The sequence below is a fragment of the Callithrix jacchus genome, chromosome 18 (assembly GCF_049354715.1).
Source record: "Callithrix jacchus isolate 240 chromosome 18, calJac240_pri, whole genome shotgun sequence".
In the NCBI taxonomy this organism is placed as follows: domain Eukaryota; kingdom Metazoa; phylum Chordata; class Mammalia; order Primates; family Cebidae; genus Callithrix; species Callithrix jacchus.
In genome coordinates this window covers 10,990,663-11,010,374 of record NC_133519.1, presented here as the reverse complement: position 1 = coordinate 11,010,374, position 19,712 = coordinate 10,990,663, and the positions used below count along the sequence as shown (strand labels likewise).

At 43.2% G+C, this 19,712-nt stretch overlaps 1 protein-coding gene across 5 annotated transcripts in view; it reads right to left on the bottom strand.

Moving 5' to 3' along the window:
- Nucleotides 1-898: 898 nt before the first annotated feature.
- The window catches only part of GABPB2 (GA binding protein transcription factor subunit beta 2), a 47,280-nt gene continuing 28,466 nt past the window's right edge, over nt 899-19,712 (bottom strand). For 3 of the 5 annotated variants that reach the window (XM_017966255.4, XM_078355602.1, XM_017966256.5), the window contains 4 exons: nt 17,129-17,279; nt 7,073-7,243; nt 2,292-2,416; nt 899-1,872 (listed from right to left, as the gene is read on the bottom strand). In XM_017966255.4, coding sequence (XP_017821744.1) covers nt 1,573-1,872; nt 2,292-2,416; nt 7,073-7,243; nt 17,129-17,279 — 747 coding nt within the window. In that variant the 3' untranslated portion in view covers nt 899-1,572. The remainder of the gene's footprint in view (nt 1,873-2,291; nt 2,417-7,072; nt 7,244-17,128; nt 17,280-19,712) is intronic. The other 2 variants (XM_078355601.1, XM_078355603.1) reach the window with 1 other exon arrangement.

Below are 19,712 nucleotides of genomic sequence, written 5' to 3'. Positions count from 1 at the left end.
ATAAAAACAGTGCAAAGAGGAAAAGATTATTTGACAGCAGACAGAACAATTTCTTCATCACCCTTACCTAGGCTACTCCCCTTTACATTTCTCTGTCATCCTCAACAGCCCAGAATATTCTCCGATCATCTGGGAAGTGTTCAGTACTCAGATCCATGGAGAAAACCTAGCTAAGGTGGCCAGTAGCCAAGGTTAATTTCCAAACTGATATTTTCACCTATATACCTCTAATAACCCAATTCTATTTGTTAAATTTGGTTTGGGGAGTTAAGTTTTCAGCCTATTTTGAAACCCAAATGATTCTGCTCCTCTGGAACACTGCAGTTAATTATTTCACTAATCAAGATAACAGAACCATGTTAACTGTCAGTATTTTTTCCAAATTAAAAGCGCATGTTTTCCCCGTGATTGCTAATTAAGAAAACCATATTCTAAACAGTCATGCAAATGTTTACTTGGCACATCTCCCACTGGTTTCTTCTAATTTATAACAAAGCAAGCAAGTCTAGAATGATGACGGCCCAATTTCAAAGGCAATAACCTCTGAAATGGAACCTGTCCATAACCTTTCTCTCTCCATCCATATTCCCTTTCTTGGGAAAAACTCCGTGCCTCCATGCCTCCATGCTGACATACAAAGAAAACCCAGCAGTTAAACACTTTCCAAAAGCATCTGGGCAGAGGAAGTATAGGCATAGCGGGAGAGAAAGGAGGAAAACGAAGTAGCCAGAATCTTTGGTTCTTTTTTTTATGGCACTAATAGTTCTTATTCCCTTTGTCAACACACACTGAGCACCCTATAAGGCACAAAGCTCTGTACTAGACCCCAGCTTACGGAAACAGAGCAATTTCCTCATGCCAGATCAAATGGAAATAAAACTAAACAACATCATCAGGATTTACCTCCAGCCCACCTTTTATTTGCACAAAAGAGGGTAAGATGTAAGTGCCACAGAAAAGCATAATATGTCCTAAATGACACTTAGAAAATTCAATAAAGTTTTATAAAATTAGAGTCTAGGCGGGTCACGGTGGCTCACGCCTGTAATTCCAGCACTTTGGGAGGCCTGAGGTCAGGAGTTCGAGACCAGACTAACTACATGGAAAAACCTCGTTTCTACTAAAATTACAAAATTAGCTGGGCTTCGTGGCATATGCCTGTAATCTCAGCTACTCGGGAGGCTGAGGCAGGAGAATGTTTTGAACCTGGGAAGCAGAGGTTGCAGTGAGATCTGACCTCGTGATTCGCCCACCTCAGCCTCCCAAATTGCTGGGATTACAGGCGTGAGCCACAGTGCCCAGCCAGTATTCTTTTACCTCTATGCTTAAAGCAATGATGTGATCTAAGACATTTGGTCCTTATTCTTTTGGCCCCTTGGAAGAAATGGTCCCTAAATATGGCTTTGAATTTTCCAGTTGCACAGAGAACCTTCCTGAGCCCAAGCATTGTATCCTGCTACAGTTTTCTTCTCAAAGACACTTAATTTTTTTGTACAATGTTTGTCTTCTATATGTTTTCTTTTTTTAAAAGAGGAATATTATGAACACAGTGCAAATTGTGGCCCTTGCATATTAAGATGAAATAGTTTCCATGGAAACTCCAGTGTGAGGCTCTTTGGTCCCTGCTGACCCAGTCACTTTTGTCTCTTTCTCTTCCAACTCCCCCTCTGTGATGACTGCAGCATCTACCTCAGACACCTCTTCAACCATGGTGAAATCAACTCCATTGCGCTGCTGTCGGGCTATGGCCTCCAGCTTGAGACGGTACTGTTCTGCTTCTTGCTCTTTCTGTAGGAGCTGATGTCGGTATTCCTGGGCTCTTTGATTGGCCTCCTGGAGTTGTTGCTGTAGTAGCTCTCTTTCATTGCCTTCCTGTCAAAGTAAGCCATGCCACCATCAGGTAAATTCCTGATCATAAATTATGCAGACAGTAGACAGAAAGATGGTCCAGATGAGAGCACTTTGGGAAGTGGAGGCGGGTGGATTACCTGAGGTCAGGAGTTTGAGACCAGTTTGGCCCACATGGTGAAACCTTGTCTCTAATAAAAATACAAAAATTAGCCAGCCATGGTGGCAGCTGCCTGTAATCCCAGCTACTCAGGAGGCTGAGGTAGGAGAATCGCTTGAGCCTGGGAGGCAGAGGTTACAGTGAGCTGAGATCGTGCCTCTGTACTCCAGCCTGGGCAACAGAGTGAGACTCTGTCTCAAAAGGAAAAAAAAAAAGATGAAGAAGGGTTCAGGCCTTAAGAATTATGGCTTTTAATTCTTTTCATCACTCCTAAAAACATTACCTTGCTTTCCTCCACACTGTTTGTCATTTCTTCTATCCTTGGTTTCTTTGTTAGTGGCAACTTCTCTTCTACTTCCTCTTCAATTACAGTCTCCTCTGCAACCTGACCAGCAGGTACAGTTAGAACTATAAGCCAAAAGACATCAATTGGAGATGATGAATACATAATAAAACAAAGAAGTTTTCCTTGCTTTTAAGTAGAAAATAAACTAAAATATATTCTAGGTTGGGTGCAGTGGTGGGTGCCTGTAGTCCTAGCTACTCAGGCAGTTAAGGCTGGAGGACTTCTTGAGCCCATGAGTTTGAGACTAGCCTATGCAACACAGCAAGACCCCATCTCAAAAAAAAGCAAAGAAAGAGAAAGTAAAATATATTCTCTGATATATTATTTTTCTTATCTCTTTGAATTTTAGAATTAACAGGTAAGGCATGGCCCTTCAGGGAGAAACAAAAAGGATTAATACAGCACTAAGAACGGCTCAAAAAGGAAGGGTTTAGATTTGCAGTCTTGGAAGCCATCATGAGGCTCTCATATAGAGGTGTCTGACTCTAGGTCAGCTATGGCCAATTAGCTTATCAATTCGCCCAGAAATGGCAGGGCGAGGTGGCTCGCACCTATAATTCTAGCACTTTGAGAGGCCAAGGTTCGAGGATCACTTGAGCCCATGTTGACCATCTTGGGCAACATGGCAAACACCGACTCTGCAAAATAATACAAAAAATTAGCCAGGTATGGTGGAGCGTGCCTATAATTCCAGCTACTTGGGAGGCTGAAGTGGGAGGATCACCTGAGCTTGGGAAGTTGAGGCTGTAGTGAGCCAAGATCTCACCACTGCACTCTAGCCTGGGCGACAGAGTGAGAACCTGTCTGAAAAGAAAAAAAAACAAAACCAAAAACAGACCCTGCAGAAATGATCTGTCAGAAGAAGGCCTGAAGTCCTTATATATTTTGAGACTTCTAATAAAAGCCATTAGCCATTATCTGTACTTAAATTCTCTTCTCATAGATAAGTGAGAGAAGGATCAACATACACACAACACACATGACATACTACACATCTGTCAGAATGGCTAAAAGATTTTTTTTTTTTCAATCAGAGTTTTGCTCTTACTGCCCAGGCTGAAGTACAATGGCATGATCTTGGCTTACCACAATTTTTGCCTCTCGGGTTCAAGTGATTCTCCTGCCTCAGCCTCCCAAGCAGCTGGAATTATAGGCACGCACGTGCCCAGCTAAAAGTTTTTTTTTTTTTTTAAAAGACAGGGTTTCTCCATGTTTGTCAGGCTGGTCTCAAACTCCTGACCTCAGGTGATCCGCCCGCCTCAGCCTCCCAGAGTGCTGGGATTACAGGTGTGAGCCACCGTGCCCAGCTAAAAGCTTTTTAAAAAGTGGTAATACTGGCTGGGCACAGTGGCTCACGCCTGTAATCCCAGCACTTTGGGGGGCTGAGGTGGGTGGATCACGAGGTCAGGATTTCAAGACCAGCCTGGCCAACATGTCAAAACCCAGTGGTTTTCTACTAAAAATACAAAAATTAGCCAGGTGTGGTGGTGCACGCCTGTAGTCCCAGCTACTCGGAAGGCTGAGGCAGAAGAATCGCTTGAACCCAGGAGGTGGAGGTTGTGGTGAGCAGAGATCATGCAACTGCACTCTAGCCTGGGCAACAGAGTTAGACTCCATCTCAAAAAATAAAGGTAATAATACCGACCAGGTGCGCTGGCTCATGCCTGTAATCCCAGCACTTTGGGAGGCTGAGGGGGGTGGATCATGAGGTGAGGAAATCAAAACCATCCTGGCTAATACGGTGAGCCCTAAAAACTTTAAAATTTTTAACAACTATGTTCACAAAAATATTAGCAATGCATAAATTAGAATTTATAATACCAAAGTTTGGATTGTAAATTTAATTCTTATCTTCCCATACGTCCTGATCCATCAGTTCAAATTTAAAAATTATAAATCCTAGCACAGGCAATATAGTGAGACCCAGTCTGTACAATGTTTTAAAAAAGTTTAAAAAAAATTTTTAAAAAGGCCAGGCACAGTGGCTCACGCCTGTAATCCCAGCACTTTGGGAGGCCAAGGCAGGTGGAACACGAGATCAGGAGTTGAGACCAGCCTGGCCAACGTGGTGAAACCCCAGTCTCTACTAAATATACAAAAATTAGCTGGGCGTGGTGGCAGGCGCCTATAATCCCAGAATTGTTGGAACCTAGGAGGTGGAGGTTGCAGTGAGCTGAGACCTCAACATTGCACTCCAGCCTGGGCGACAGAGCGAGACTCCATCTCAAAAAAATCATAAATCCCCACAATCATTTAAGCCAAGTCAAAATTTTAGTGACATTAAAAAAGGAAATTATACCTGTACTCTTCTTTTCAACCTCCAATATATATATTTTTATCTTTTAGAGACAATGTTTTGCTCTGTTAGAGTGCAGTGACAAAATCACAGCTTACTACAACCTTGAGCTCCTGGGGTCAAGTGATTCTCCTGCCAAAACCTCCTGAGTAGTCAGAACTATAAGCACGTGCCACCAACCAGGCTATTTTTTAAAACAGTTCTGTAGAGGCCAGGCATGGTGGCTCATGCCTGTAATCCCAGCACTTTGGGAGGCTGAGACAGGCGGATCACAAGGTCAGGAGATCAAGACCATCCTGGCTAACACGATGAAACCCTGTCTCTACTAAAAGTAAAAAAAATCAGCCGGGCGTGGTGGCACGTGCCTGTAGTCCCAGCTACTCTGGAGGCTGAGGCAGGAGAATCACTTGAACGGTTGAGGCAGAGATTGCAGCGAGCTGAGATGACTCCACTGCACTCCAGCCTGGGGGTCTTGCCATGTTGTCCCTGCTGGTCTGGAGTTGTTGGCCTCAAGAAATCCTCCTGCCTTCATCTCCCAAAGTGCTAGGATTACAGGATTACATATGTAAGCCAATATGCCAGGCCAACCTCCAATATTTTTAAGGCATGGAGTTGTAGTGATGGGCTTCCTCTTTTCAAAAAATTTTAATTATGTCTTTTGTGAATAATTATTCACAAAATTTTAATGCCACTACAGGCACGACACATTAAATAATTTTAAAACTCAAGGTTATAAAAGCACACACATTGAAAAGCCTCCCACCCATCCTTAGTACCCAGTTGCCCTCCCTGGAAGCAACTAATGTTATGCCTCAGTATACTAATATATAGCCTCAGTCTGAATATAGCGGGCCATGGTGGCATGCAACTGTAGCCCCAGCTACTCAGGTGGCTGAGGTGGGAGGATAGCTTGAGCCCAGGAGTTCGAGGCTGCAGTGAGCCACGATCACACCACTGTATACAAGCCCAGGTAACAGAACAAGACCCAGTTACACACACAAGAAAAAAGAACTGTTTAACCAAAAGGTGTATCTTGACCAGGTGTGATGGCTCATGGCTATAATCCTAGCACTTTGGGAGGTGGAGGCTGGAGGATCACTTCAGGTCAGGAGTTTGAGACCAGCCTGGCTAACATGGTGAAACCCTGTCTCTATTAAAAATACACAAAAATTAACTGGCCGTGGTGGTATGCACCTACAGTCCCAGCTACTCAGGAGGCTGAGGCACGAGAATCGCTTGAACTGGGTAGATGGAGGCTGCAGTAAGCCAAGATCCCGCCACCACACTCTAGCCTGGGCAACAGAGAGGGACTCCATCTCAAACAAACCAAAAAACCCAAAGGTACATCTTATGTACATCTTTAATACCTACAGATATTGCCAATATCCTTTTTAGAGGATCCATTAATTTGCACCCTCATGAGTGATTTATAAGACTGCTTGTTTCCCTACACTTTTAACAACATAGTGTTATAATGGTATCTCAGTGCAGTATTTATATTCACTTCTCTTGTTATGAATGAAGTCATTTGAATATATTTTATTTTTTTTTTGAGACAGAGTCTCGCTCTGTCGTCAGGTTGGAGTGCAGTGGCGTAATCTTGGCTCACTGCATCCTCCACCTCCTGGGTTCAAGTGATTCTCCTGCCTTAGCCTACGAGTACCTGGGATTACAGGTATGTGCCACCACGCCCAGCTAATTTTTGTATTTTTAGTAGAGACGGGGTTTCACCATGTTGGCCAGGTTGGTCTTGATCTCTTGACCTCATAAGCCACCCACCTTGGCCTCCTAAAGTGCTGGGATGACATATATATATTTTTTTTCTTTTCTTCTTTTTTTTTTTTTTTTTTGAGACAGTCTTACTCTGTCACCCAGGCTGGTATGCAGTGGCACAATCATGGCTCACTACAGCCTCAACCTCCTGGGCTCAAGTGATCCTTCTATTTCAGCCTCCTGAGTAGCTGGGACTACAGGCATGCGCCACCATGCCTGGCTACTTCATATTTTTAGTAGAGATGGGGTTTCGTCATGTTGGCCAGGCTGGTCTTGAACTCCTGACCTCAAGTGATCCACCTGCCTCAGCCTCCCAAAGTGCTGGGATTACAGTTGTGAGCCACCTCACCTGGCCTATTTTCATATTTTTAAGAGCCACTGATACATTCTTTTTCTGTGAACTACTGGTTCATATTATTTGCTCTTTTTCCCAGCAGATAAACTGGTTTTTACTACAGATTTTATACATGTCAGGCTATTACCTTTGCCAGCCTATTCTGTTTCTTTTTCTTTTTCAGATCTTCTTTGCCCCAACTTGCATCTGGTAGTCTCCCACTCCCACTATTCGTCTTAATGCCTCATTTTTAGGGGGGGTATGGAGTATCTAAAATATCTTTTAATAAACAATTGTCTACAACAGATAACTCACCTTGCTGTCCATCTTGCATAGTTACAATAAATGGCTGGCCAATGCCTCCAGTAGGGATACCCAAAGGGACTCCATCAGTTACTATGGTGATGACCCTCTGGCCTCCATTCCCCATTACTTGCTGGATTGATGAGTCAACAGAATTTCCCTCTATAATTTCCTCTGAATTAGGTAGAGATGACAAAAGTAAATTTAAAATTCGAGATTTTTTTTTAAATAGGAGTATAGCAATTTCAACTTCCTTGAACCTGACAACATTCAGGGAGAGGAAAATTTGAAAAAAAAAAAAAAAAAAAAAAAAAAGAAGTGAGATTCAACAGTATGCATAAGCTAAGTCAGAGGAGAAAAGAAAACAGAGAATACATTAAAACAGTATTTTATAAAATGTGTTCATTGAGGTGTTAATAACTTTCACTAAAGATTGGTTCTGTGTATAAATATGTTTTCAAAATTCTGGTTTAAATATGCTTAAACTTGTTTGTTTTGTAGGAAGTATCATATACTTCAACAGGCTAATAAGCATTATGATTCCCCAACAGGGTATAAGAACGTTGTTTTGGCTCGCCATGGTGGCTCACGCCTGTAATCCCTGCACTTTGGAAGGCCAAGATGGGTGAATTGCTTGAGGCCAGGAGTTCAAGACCAGCCTGGCCAACATGGCAAAATCCTGTCTCTGCTAAAAGGACAAAAATTAGTCAGGCATGATAGCATGCGCCTGTGGTCACAGCTACTTCAGAGGCTGAGGCAGGAGAATAGCTTGAGCTTGGGAGGCCAAGGTTGCAGTGAGCCAAGATGGAGCCACTACACTCCAGCCTGGGCGACAGAGCAAGACATGGCTCAAAAAACAAACAAAAAAACCAGATATGCTGTTTCCCCAACATATTTTGATATTGGAACTCTTTTTTTTTCAAGAAGTATCTTGAAAGTCTAAAATGGCTGGACATGGTGGCTCACGGTTATAATTCCAGCACTCTGGGAGGCCAAGATGGGCAGGTCACCTAAGGTCAGGAGTTCAAGACTAGCCTGGCCAACATGGTGAAACCCTGTCTCTACTAAAAATACAAAAATTAGCCAGACATGGTGGCGAGCACCTGTAATCCCAGCTGCTTGGGAGGCTGAGGCAGGAGAATTGCTTGAACCCCTGAGGCAGAGGTTGCAGTGAGCTGAGATTGTGCCGCTGCACTCTAGCCTAGGTGACAGAGCAAGGCTCCATCTCAAGAAAAAAGAAAAGAAAAGAAAACAGGGATATTTCAAAAGAAAAAAAAAAAAGGGGCCAGGCACAGTGGCTCATGCCTATAATCCCAGCACTTTGGGAGGCTGAGGTGGGCAGATCACAAGGTCAGGAGATTGAGACCATCCTGGCTAAGATGGTTAAACCCTGTCTCTACTAAAAATACAAAAAATTAGCCAGGCACAGTGGCTAATGCCTGTAACCCCAGCACTCTGGTAGGCTGAGGCAGGCAGATCACCTGAGGTCAGGAGTTCTAGCCAACATGCTGAAATCCCATCTCTACTACAAAATACAAAACAATAAGCCAGGTATGGTGGCAGGTGCCTGTAGTCCCAGCTACTCGGGAGGCTGAGGCAGAGAATCCCTTGAACCCAGGAGGGAGAGGTTGCAGTGAGCAGAGATTGTGCCACTGCACTCCAGCCTGGGTGACAGAGACTATGTATCCGCCCCCCCAAAAAAGAGAGTCAGTTATCAGGCCAAGCAGGGTGGCTCACAACTGTAGTCCCTGCACTATGGGAGACCGAGGTAGGAGAACTGCTTGAGCCCAGTATTTTGAGCCCAGTCTGGGCAACACAGGAAGACCTCATCTTTTTTTTTTTTTTTTTTTCTTTGAGATGGAGTCTGGCTCTGTCACCCAGGCTGGAGTGCCGTGGTGTGATCTTGGCTCACTGCAACCTCTGCATCCCAGATTCAAGCGATTCTCCTGCCTCAGCCTCCCGAGTAGCTGGGATTACAGGCACGTGCCACCACGCCTGGCTAATTTTTTGTATTTTTAGTAGAGACAAGGTTTCACCACGTTAGCCAGGATGGTCTCAATCTCCTGACTTCATGATCTGCCTGCCTCAGCCTCCCAAAGTGCTGGGATTACAGGAATGAGCCACTGTGCCTGGCCTTTTATTTTTTAATTAAAAGAAAAAAGTCAGTTACCTGCAAAATACTTAAGGAAACCCTATTTAACATTCCTTAAAGAAAATCCTTCCACAGAGCAGAGAATCCTTTTTTGATGTGATTAGGTAATTTAACTGGTTTATACATTTAAATTTCAGCTATTCCTTAAAAAGATGAATTACTTGCATGGAAAGTAATTCATCCTCAAGCTGCAAACCACTTTTTTTTTTTGAGATAGTCTCACTCTGTTACCCAGGCAGAGTGCAGTAGTGCCATCTCAGCTCACTGCAACCTCTGCCTCTCAGGTTCAAGTGATTCTCCTGTCTCAGCTTCCCAAGTAGCTGGGATTACAGGCACCTGCCACCATGGCTGGCTAATTTTTTTGTATTTTTAGTGCAGACAGGGTTTTGCCACATTGGCCAGGCTGGTCTCAAACTCCAGACCTCAAGTGATCCACCTCAGCCCCCCAAAGTGTTGGGATTACAGGCGTGAGTCACCGAGCCATGTTTACAAACTATTTTAATTAAAGCTTTCGGATGATGACTATGGGAGTGAGGATGGGGATGGATGTAGTGATGATATCCCAATGTTATTCTTTTTGCTTTTCCTCCACACACACACTCAGTAAACCAATTTTATTCTAATGCTCTCCTAAAATACCCAGAGAACTGAATGGTCTGAATGGTATACCATGCTTGACCTCCGGAAGTACCCTATGTCTATCAAATGACTCTATGCAGAGTAAGGTTCAGCTACAGCCTATACCCAAATTTTCCCTCGTAGTTCATGCCTTTTTCCTCACTCAACCTTTTATACCAAATACTGCTGTAAGAACTCACAAATCCTCCTAAAATGAAACAAAGAACAAGCAATTTTTAATTTTTTAAATATACGTCCTTCTTAAAGGTTGGAATATATATAAATGACTATAAGTCATCAGTAAGTTTTTTAGGCTGGGTGTGGTGGCTCATGTCTATAATCCCAACATTTTGGGAGGCCGAGGTAGATGGATCACCTGAGGTCAAAAGTTCGAGACCAGACTGACCAATATGGTGAAACACCATCTCTATTAAAATTATAAAAATTAGCTGGGCATGGTGGTGTGCACCCGTACTCCCAGCTACTCGGGAGGCTGAGGCAAGGAATCACTTGAACGTGGGAGGTGGAGGTTGCAGTGAGCCAAGACTGCATCACTGCACTCCAGCCTGGCGACGAAATGAGACTCTGTCTCAAAAAAACAAAAACAAAAACAAACAAACAAATAGGCCAGGAGTGGTGGCTCATGCTTGTAATCCCAGCACTTTGGGAGGCTGAGGCAGGCAGATCACCTGAGGTCAGGAGTTTGAGACCAGCCTGGCCAACATGGCAAAACCCTGTCTCTACTAAAAATACAAAAATTAGCTAGGCGTGGTGGTGGGTTCCTGTAATCCCAGCTACTTGGGAGGCTGAGGCAGGAGAATTGCTTGAACCTAGGAGGCAGAGGTTGCAATGAGCCCAGATTGTGCCATTACACTCCATCCAGCCTGGGTGACAGAGCAAGATTGTCTCCAAAAACAAAAAACCATAATAATAATAATAATAATAATAATAACAACAGTTCTTTTAGAAAATACTATGTTTTTCCATAGTTCCTTGTTCCAGAAAAGAAAAAAAGGCTGTGTTTCTTTTGTTTGATTGTTTTAGGTTTTTTTGGAGTGGAGTTTTGCTCTTTTTGCCCAAGCTGGAGTGCAATGGCTTGATCTCAACTCAGCTGCAACCTCCACCTCCCAGGTTCAAGTGATTCTCCTGGGATTATAGGCCCCCACCACCACATCTGGCTAATTTTTGAATTTTCAGTAGAGAGAGGGTTTCACCATGTTGGCCAGGCTACTCTCAACTGCTGACCTCAGGTGATCCACCCACCTCGAGCTCCCAAAGTGCTGAGATTACAGGTGTGAGCCACCACTCGTGGCCTAGAAGAGGCTGTTTTTATTTCATTACAGTTAAAACTCTCTCTCTCTCCCTCCAAGCCTTTTTTTTTTTTTTTTTTTTTGAGATGGAGTCTTGCTTGTCCAGGCTAGAGTACAGTGGTGTGATCTCAGGTCACTGCAACCTCTGTCTCCTCGGTTCAAGCAATTCCCCTGCCTCAGCCTCCTGAGTAGCTGGGATTACAGGAGCCCATCACTTCGCCTGGCTAATTTTTGTATTTTCAGTAGAGGTGAGGTTTCACCATCTCAGCCAGGCTGGTCTCGAACTCCTGACCTCGTTATCCACCCACCTCGGCCTCCCAAAGTGCTGGGATTACAGGCGTGAGCCACTGTGCCTGGCCACAAGGCTCTTATAATTACAAGTTCAAGTAGGCCAAGCAACAGGTGGGCCACCCAGCTAAACTAATGGTAAATATCTAGCTAAAACTGCTTCTTGAGAAAAGCATTATATCTTTTTTTTTTTGAGACAGAGTCTGGCTCTGTTGTCCAGGCTGGAGTGCAGTGGTGCCATCTCCCCTTACTGCAACCTCCGCCTCCTGGGTGTTCATCAAGTGATTCTCCTGCCTCAGCCTCCCAAGTAGCTTGGATTACAGGCACCCGCCACCATGCTTGGCCAATTTTTGTATTTTTAGTAGAGACAGGGTTTCGCCATGTTGGCCAAGCTGCTCTCACACTTCTGACTTCAGGTGATTCATCTACCTCGGCCCCCCAAACTGTTGTGATTACAGGCGTGAGCCACTGCACCTGGTCACATTATAGCTTCTTTAGCATATAATGGTTCCAATTTAAGGGTGCTCTTCCTTTGATTCAAACAGAACTCATCCAACTTCACCTCAATAGCAAAATTAAGAAAGAACTTATGAAAAATCAGGTTTAGAGCTGGGTGCAGTGGCTCACACCTGTAATCCCAGCACTTTGGGAGGCCGAGGTGGGCAGATCACCTGAGGTTAGGAGTTTGAGACCAGCCTGGGCAACATGGTGAAACCCCATCTCTACTAAAAATACAAAAAATTTAGTCAGGCAGGGTGGAGCACGACTGTAGTCCCAGCTACTCGGGAGGCTTAGGCACTAGAATTGCTTTAACTCAGGCAGCGGAGGTTGCAGTGGGCCGAGATTGCACCACTGTACTCCAGCCTGAACGACAGAGCAAGACTCTGCCTCAATTATGAAAAAAAAAAATCAGGTTGAATATTAGGACATATACAATTGAAACTGAAAACCGATAGTGCGAATTGTTTCCTTAGACTTATTTGAGTGAATTACAGGAAAATAAATTATTTCATTGTTCAAAAAACGTTAATTGCCTCCTTCTCCTCAATGTAAAACCCAATATTAAATGAAACAAAATGTTCATGGATGCTTCACATGCACATTTTTAGAAAGAAAAAAGCGTATCAGTGAAACTTATTATGTATTCAGAAGTTTATGTAAATAAACTCTTTAGACCAGGATTTAGGAGGGTGTGCTACGATAGGCTACACAGTCTCAATGAGTTAGTGAAAACTAGAACCAGAAAAACAAAGTAACTTGCTTAAGGTCATATAGCTATTGTCAAAGCCCAGATTAGAACCTAATTCATGTGATTCCAAAATTTACATTCCTTATGAACCAATATAAAGCTATCTATTTTATCTGATTCCAAAATTTATGTTCTTTATGAACCAATATAAAGCTATTTATATTTAATTTGTGTTCTTTTTTTTTTTGAGATAGGGTGGGGGTCTTACTCTACTGCTCAGGCTGGAGTGCAGTGCTGTGATCGTGGCTCACTGCAACCTCAGCCTCTCGGGTTCAAGTGATTCTCCTGCCTCAGCCTTCCAAGTAGCTGGGATTACCGGCATGTGTCACCATGCCAGGCTAATTTCTGAATTTTTAGTAGAGACAGGGTTTCACCATTTTGGCCTGCCTGGTCTCAAACCCTGATGTCAAGTGATCCACGAGCCTTCCAACGTTCTGGGATTACAGGTGTGAGCCACCTCGCCCAGCCTATTTATATTTAATTTGGAATGTATCTCATGATTGTGCAAAAACAGGAAATTCACCTTTGTAACTTTGTTTTATCCTGATTAATGTTTAGATTAGTCTGCCTTCCCAAATCACTGCAGTTTGATGGTGGCACTGATGATGACTGATATCCTTAGTCATAAATAGAAATTTTTGTTTTTTTTTGAGACAGAGTCTCACTCTGTCACCCAGGCTGCAATGTACTGACATGATCTTGGCTCACTGCAACTGCTGCCTCCCAGACTCAAGTGATCTTCCTGCTTCAGCCTCCCAAGTAACTGGGACTATAGGCCCATACTACCATGCCTCACTAATTTTTTCTATTTATTGTAAAGACAGGGTTTCGCCATGTTGCTCAGGCTGGTCTTAAATTCCCGAACTCAAGCGATCTGCCTGCCTTGGCTTCCCAATGTGCTGGGATCACAGGTGTGACCCACCATCCCTGGCTATGAATGGAAAATTTGAAAACAAACTTTGCCATCCAGATTTTGGTATCAAAAATATCTACTAAAATAACAATCCTATGATACTTTGTTAATTTTTTTTTTTTTTTTGGAGGTGGAGTCTCGCTCTGTAGTCCAGGCTGGAGAGCAGTTGCGCGATCTCGGCTCACTGCAACCTCCGCCTCCTGGGTCCCGGTTCAAGTGATCTCCTACCTCAGCCTCCCAAGTAGCTGGGATTACAGTCACGAGCCACCATGCCCAACTAATTTTTTTTTTTTTTAGTAAAGATGAGGTTTCTCACCATGTTGACCAGTCTGGTCTTGAACTCCTGACCTCGTAATTCACCTGCCTAAGCCTCCTAAAATGTTGCAATTACAGGCGTGAGCCACTGCGCCCAGCCAGTTAATTCTTTTTTTTGAGACGGAGTTTCACTCTTGTTACCAGGCTGGAGTGCAATGGTGTGATCTCCGCTCACCGCAACCTCCACCTCCTGGGTTCAAGCAATTCTCCTGCTTCAGCCTCCTGAGTAGCTGGGATTACAGGCACGTGCCACCATGCCCAGCTAATTTTTGTATTTTTAATAGAGATGGGGTTTCACCATGTTGGCCAGGATGGTCTCGATCTCTTGACCTCGTGATCCACCCGCCTCGGCCTCCCAAAGTGCTGGGATTATAGGCTTGAGCCACCGCGCCCAGCCAATTCTTTATATATATATACGTATATATATATATATATATATATTTTATATATATATATAAAATACATAGATATATAATACTACATATATGTATATAATTTTTAATACTTAAAAAAAATCAGCTGGGTGCAGTGTCTCACACCTGTAATCTCAGCACTTGGGAGGCTGAGGTGGGTGGATCCCCTGAGGTCAGGAGTTCGAGACCAGCCTGGACAACATGGTGAAACCCCCATCTCTACTTAAAATACAAAAATTAGCTGGGCATGGGCCTATAATCCCAGCTACTCAGGAGGCTGAGGCATGAGAATCACTTGAACCCCAGAAGTGGAGGTTGGATCTTGTAGTGAGCTGAGATTGTGCCACTGCACTCCATTCTGGGTGACAGAGTGAGACTGTGTCTCAAACAAGAACAACAAAAAAAAAGACTTTTGAAAAATCTTTTTAAAAATCTAAATCTAAAAACAAAATCTTAAAATAAATCTAAGGCTGGTTGGGTGCGGTGGCTCATGCCTATAATCCCAGCACTTTGGGAGGCCAAGGCAGGAGGATCACGAGTTCAGGAGAACAAGACCATCCTGGCCAACATAGTGAAACCCCGTCTCTACTAAAAACACAAAAATAAGCCAGGCGTGGCAGCATGTGCCTATAGTCCCAGCTACTGGGGAGGCTGAGGCAGGAGAATTGCTTGAACCTGGGAGTTAGACGGAGGCTGCAGTGAGCCGAGATCATGCCACTGCACTCCAGCCTGGGTGACAGAGCGAGACTCCATCTAAAAAAATACATATATCCTTCAAGCCAGTTGACTAACACTTATAAGACCTGAATTTGTCTTATAAATGTCCTCCCTTTCCTTTATCTACACTGATTAAACACTGGGCAGGCTTATCAGTTAAGGAGGGATAGCTAGGTAGAACTACTTTATGAATAAGATGGCATTGGGGAGGTCAGCTCTATTATATGATAGTTTAGCAATTTCAATTTGCAGTTATCTATATAAAGAGGAAAGTCGAGTAGGTCTGCCAGAAGCTGCATGACAAACATGATATTGGTGCATGGGAACCAAAGCAAAGAATCTCTATTTTGAATGTGTTTAACTTTGCTTATCATTCCACATCAGGATCTGGAGAATTTCAGTAGACTAAAGACCAACTCTAGCTCTTTTCACAGGTTTGTGAGCATATAACTTTATTGGCTACAAAATACTTTTAGAATATAAGAATAGTTATTTTAATTAGCATGACTGAACCAATATAAATCCAAAAGATTGTGAATGTTCTGAGTACATGTATATATAAATTTAATGTAAAGTTTTTGGATCATCCAGCTGAATGCAAATTTATTTATTTAATTTTTTTTTAGAGACGGGATTTCACCATGTTGGCCAGGCTGGTCTTGAACTCCTGACCTCGTGATCCAACCGCCTCAGCCTCCCAAAGTGCTGGGATTACAGGCGTGAGCCACTGCACCCAGCCAGAATGCAGAATTATTTTAAATAACTGTTGATAGCCTAAAAAATGAAGATCACTATTGCTCCCTTGTGGGCATGTCAGGGTGAAACTCTAAGAAATTATGTTTTCATTTAATAGCTATTATTGAAGCCCTGCTACAAAATGGACCCTGAAATACAAAATCTTAAACTCTCACAACCTCACAAAGTGGACATTATTATATCCCAGTTTTACAGATAAGTAAACAAGGCATAGAGAAGTATGTAGTTTTCCTAAGGTCAAGCAGCTAGTGAACCAATAATTATTTGAACACAATTCTGATTCCAAAATTCTGGGTATATTACATACATTGCTTCTCTTTTATGACACTACCTCTCAATATCTTAGTCAAGATCTTTCCTTTGATATTATACAAACTTAACTAAGAATACTGTTATTTTCAAATAAAAGTCAGAAACAAAAAAAGAAACCAATAGTCAATTGGAAAATTTATTTAAATGAGGACACAAGTTATTTCATGGTAAAACAAATATTTGTAAAAGGAGATGCTGAAAATAAATCATTCATTCTTTTTTAGATAGAAGTGTTTGTTGAAAACATACAGGTCTAAAGATCAACACCAAGTACTTTTCTCTGCTATTTTCCTTTTATATATGCACTCAAGAACAAATCCAGACTCTTATACTTTATTCAGATAATTGCATTTACCTCTTTTATATTAGTACCCCAAACGCTACTTATGTGTATTCTGCTTTGTTACTGCTTTGAACTATTAATGGTTATTCTCTTTATCTGTACCATATTGAAGCACCTTTATATTTTCATTTTTGGTCTAGGTATAACCCTTCAATATTTTCCTTTTTTTTTTTTTTTTTTTGAGACAGGGTCTTGCTCTGTCACCTATGCTGGAGTACAGTGGCACAATCATAGCTCACAGTAAGTCCAACTCCTGAGCTCATGAGATACTCCCATGTCAGTCTCCCTAGTAGCTGAGACTACATGTATGCATCACCATGCCCACCTAATTTATTTTTGGTAGAGGATGGGGTCTTGCCATGTTGCCCAGTCAAGAGTGACCTCAAGCAATCTTCCCACCTTGGCCTCCCAAAGCACTGGGATTACAGATATGAGCCACTGTGCCAGGCCAGAATATTTTACTTTTAACACAGTAAGTATTCCTTTATAATCCCTATGTATGATCTTCCCTTCCCCAGAAAGAATAAGTACCTTTGCTTTGAAATCTATTACAAATCTTCTGCTTTGGGCACATTTTAATTAAGGAGTGGATATTAGACAGGGTATCCATTCATTTCTAGGGAAATCTAGGGTTCTGTGCATTTTTGAGTCTAAAATAAATGTCATGTTATCAGAACATTACCTGAGGTTGTTTTGCTGTTGGTTGAAGACACAAGGCTAGCAAGGTTAACAACCTCTCCCGACGTGAAGATGAATGGAGCAGGCATAGTCACAGGGTTAGTCACAAGGTTGGCTCTCTCTGGATTAGCATTCACCTGATTCTGCATTGCTTCCTACCAAAGAAGGCAGGATATTTCAAAGTCAGATTACTTATTAGCTTTTTTCTTTTCTTTTTATTTTTTATTTTATTTATTTTTATTTTTTAAAAAAGAGACGGGGTCTCACTATGTTGCCCAGGCTGGAATGCGGTGGCTATTCACAGGCGCGATCCCACTACTGATCAGCACGGGAGTTTTGACCTGCTCCATTTCCGACCTGGGCAGGTTCACCCTTCCTTAGGTAACCTGTTGGTCCCCCGCTCCTGGGAGGTCACCATATTGATGCTGAACTTAGTGCGGACACCCGATTGGCATGGTGCACTATAGCTCAGAACTCCTGGACTCAAGCGATCCTCCAGCCTCAGCCACCCAAATAGCTGGGACTACAGGCATGCCCCACCGCGCCTTGCTTATTTTATTTTTTTAAGACAGAGTCTCACTCAGTGGCCCAGGCTGGAGTGCAGCGGCGTGATCTCAGCTCACTACAACCTCTGCCTCCTGGGTTCAAGCAATTCTCATGCCTCAGCCTCCTGAGTAGCTGGGATTACAGGCGTGTGCCACCACACCCAGCTAATTTTTTGTATTTTTAGTAGAGATGGGGTTTTGCCATGTTGCCCAGCCTGGTCTCAAACTCCTGAGCTCAGGCGATCTACCCACCTTGGTCTCCCAAAGTGCTGAGATTACAGGCATAAGTCACCATGCCCAGCCCAAGAACACTTATTAGCTTTAGTTACAGTTACTGAACAGCATACTTCACTCCCACCCCAATGCCCCATCAAGCAGAACTACTTCCTATATACAGTGTCCCAGGGAGCTCAGAGTTCTCATTAAGACTACCATTTTTAGGGCTGGGTGTGGTGACTCACGCCTGTAATCCCAGCACTTTGGGAGGCTGAGGCAGGCGGATCAGGTGGATCAGGAGGTCAGGAGTTCAAGTCCAGTCTGGCCAACATAGTGAAATCCCGTCTCTACTAAAAATACAAAAAATTAGCTGGGTGTGGTGGTGCACACCTGTAGTCCCAGCTACTCCGGAGGCTGAGGCCGGATAATTGCTTGAATCCAGGAGGTGGAAGTTGCAGTGAGCCAAGATCATGCCACTGCATGCCAGCCTGGGCAACAGAGTGAGACATCGTCTCAAAAAAAAAAAAAAAAAATGACTACCATTTTTAGCTGGGCATGGTGGCTCATGCCTGTAATCCCAGCATTTTGGGAGGCTGAGGAAGATCTCCTGAGGTTGGGAGTTCAAGACTAGCCTGACCAACATGGAGAAACCCCATCTCTACTAAAAATACAAAATTAGCTGGGCATGGTGGCGCATGCCTATAATCCCAGCTACTTGGGAGGCTAAGACTGGAGAATCGCTTGAACCTGGGAGGCAGAAGTTGTTGTGAGCCAAGAAAAGACTACAGTTTGTTTTTTCAGACCAGGCCAACAGAGTTGTTAGGCTTCTTTCAAAGCTTGTTCTACTTCAGGAAAGCGAAGGTATATTACTTGCAAAAACGTCTAGACAATTCACTTAACCTCTCTGGATCTTGTTTTTTTTTCATCTAAAAAATGAGGGGGTTGGGCCAGGTGCGGTGGCTAACACCTGTAATCCCAGCACTTTGGGAGGCTGAGGCGGGTGGATCACCTGAGGTCAGGAGTTCGAGACCAGCCTGGGCAACATAGTGAAACCCCATCTCTACTAAATACAAAAATTAGCCTGGCATGGTGGCAGGCACCTATAATCACAGCTAATCAGGAGGCTGAGGCAGGAGAATTGTTTGAACCTGGGGGTGGGTGGAGGTTGCAGTGAGCTGAGATCGTGATACTGCACTCCAGCCTGGGAGACAAAGTGACACTCTGTCTCAAAAAAAGGAAAAGAAAAATATCAGCTGGGCATGATGGCGTGCGCCTGTAATCCCAGCTACTTGGGAGGCTCAGGCAGGGGAACTGCTTGAACTCAGGAGGTGGAGGTTGCAGTGAGCTGAGATAACGTCACTGCACTCCAGCCTGCGTGACAGAACAAGACTCTGTCTTAAAAGAAAAGAAAAAAGAAAAATGAGGGAGTTGGCTTGAATAGTCTAAAAAGTAATTTCCAACCTAATATTTTGTGATTAATTATCTACAAGTCAGTGTGCTAGCAAGAGATCCCTGCAGAGTATCTACAGAGAACAATATTCTCTAGAGTTTTAGCCGACTACTTGTTCCATTCTGCTATCAAAGAAATTCCTAAGAAAATATATAACAAGCAAATAAATAAGTGCCAGATTTTAAAGTCTCACTCCATATGCTGTACTTCTGCTTCCAGGGATAGCTGTTCAATTTTGGTGAAAAGTAGTTTATCTTTATTTTATTTTATTACTTGCAGAAGCAGTTTTCTACAAACATAATCACTACTTAAAAAAGTCCAGTTATGGGGACTACATGTTTGGATCCCCTTCCACGAATACTCTTGTGCTTGTGGAA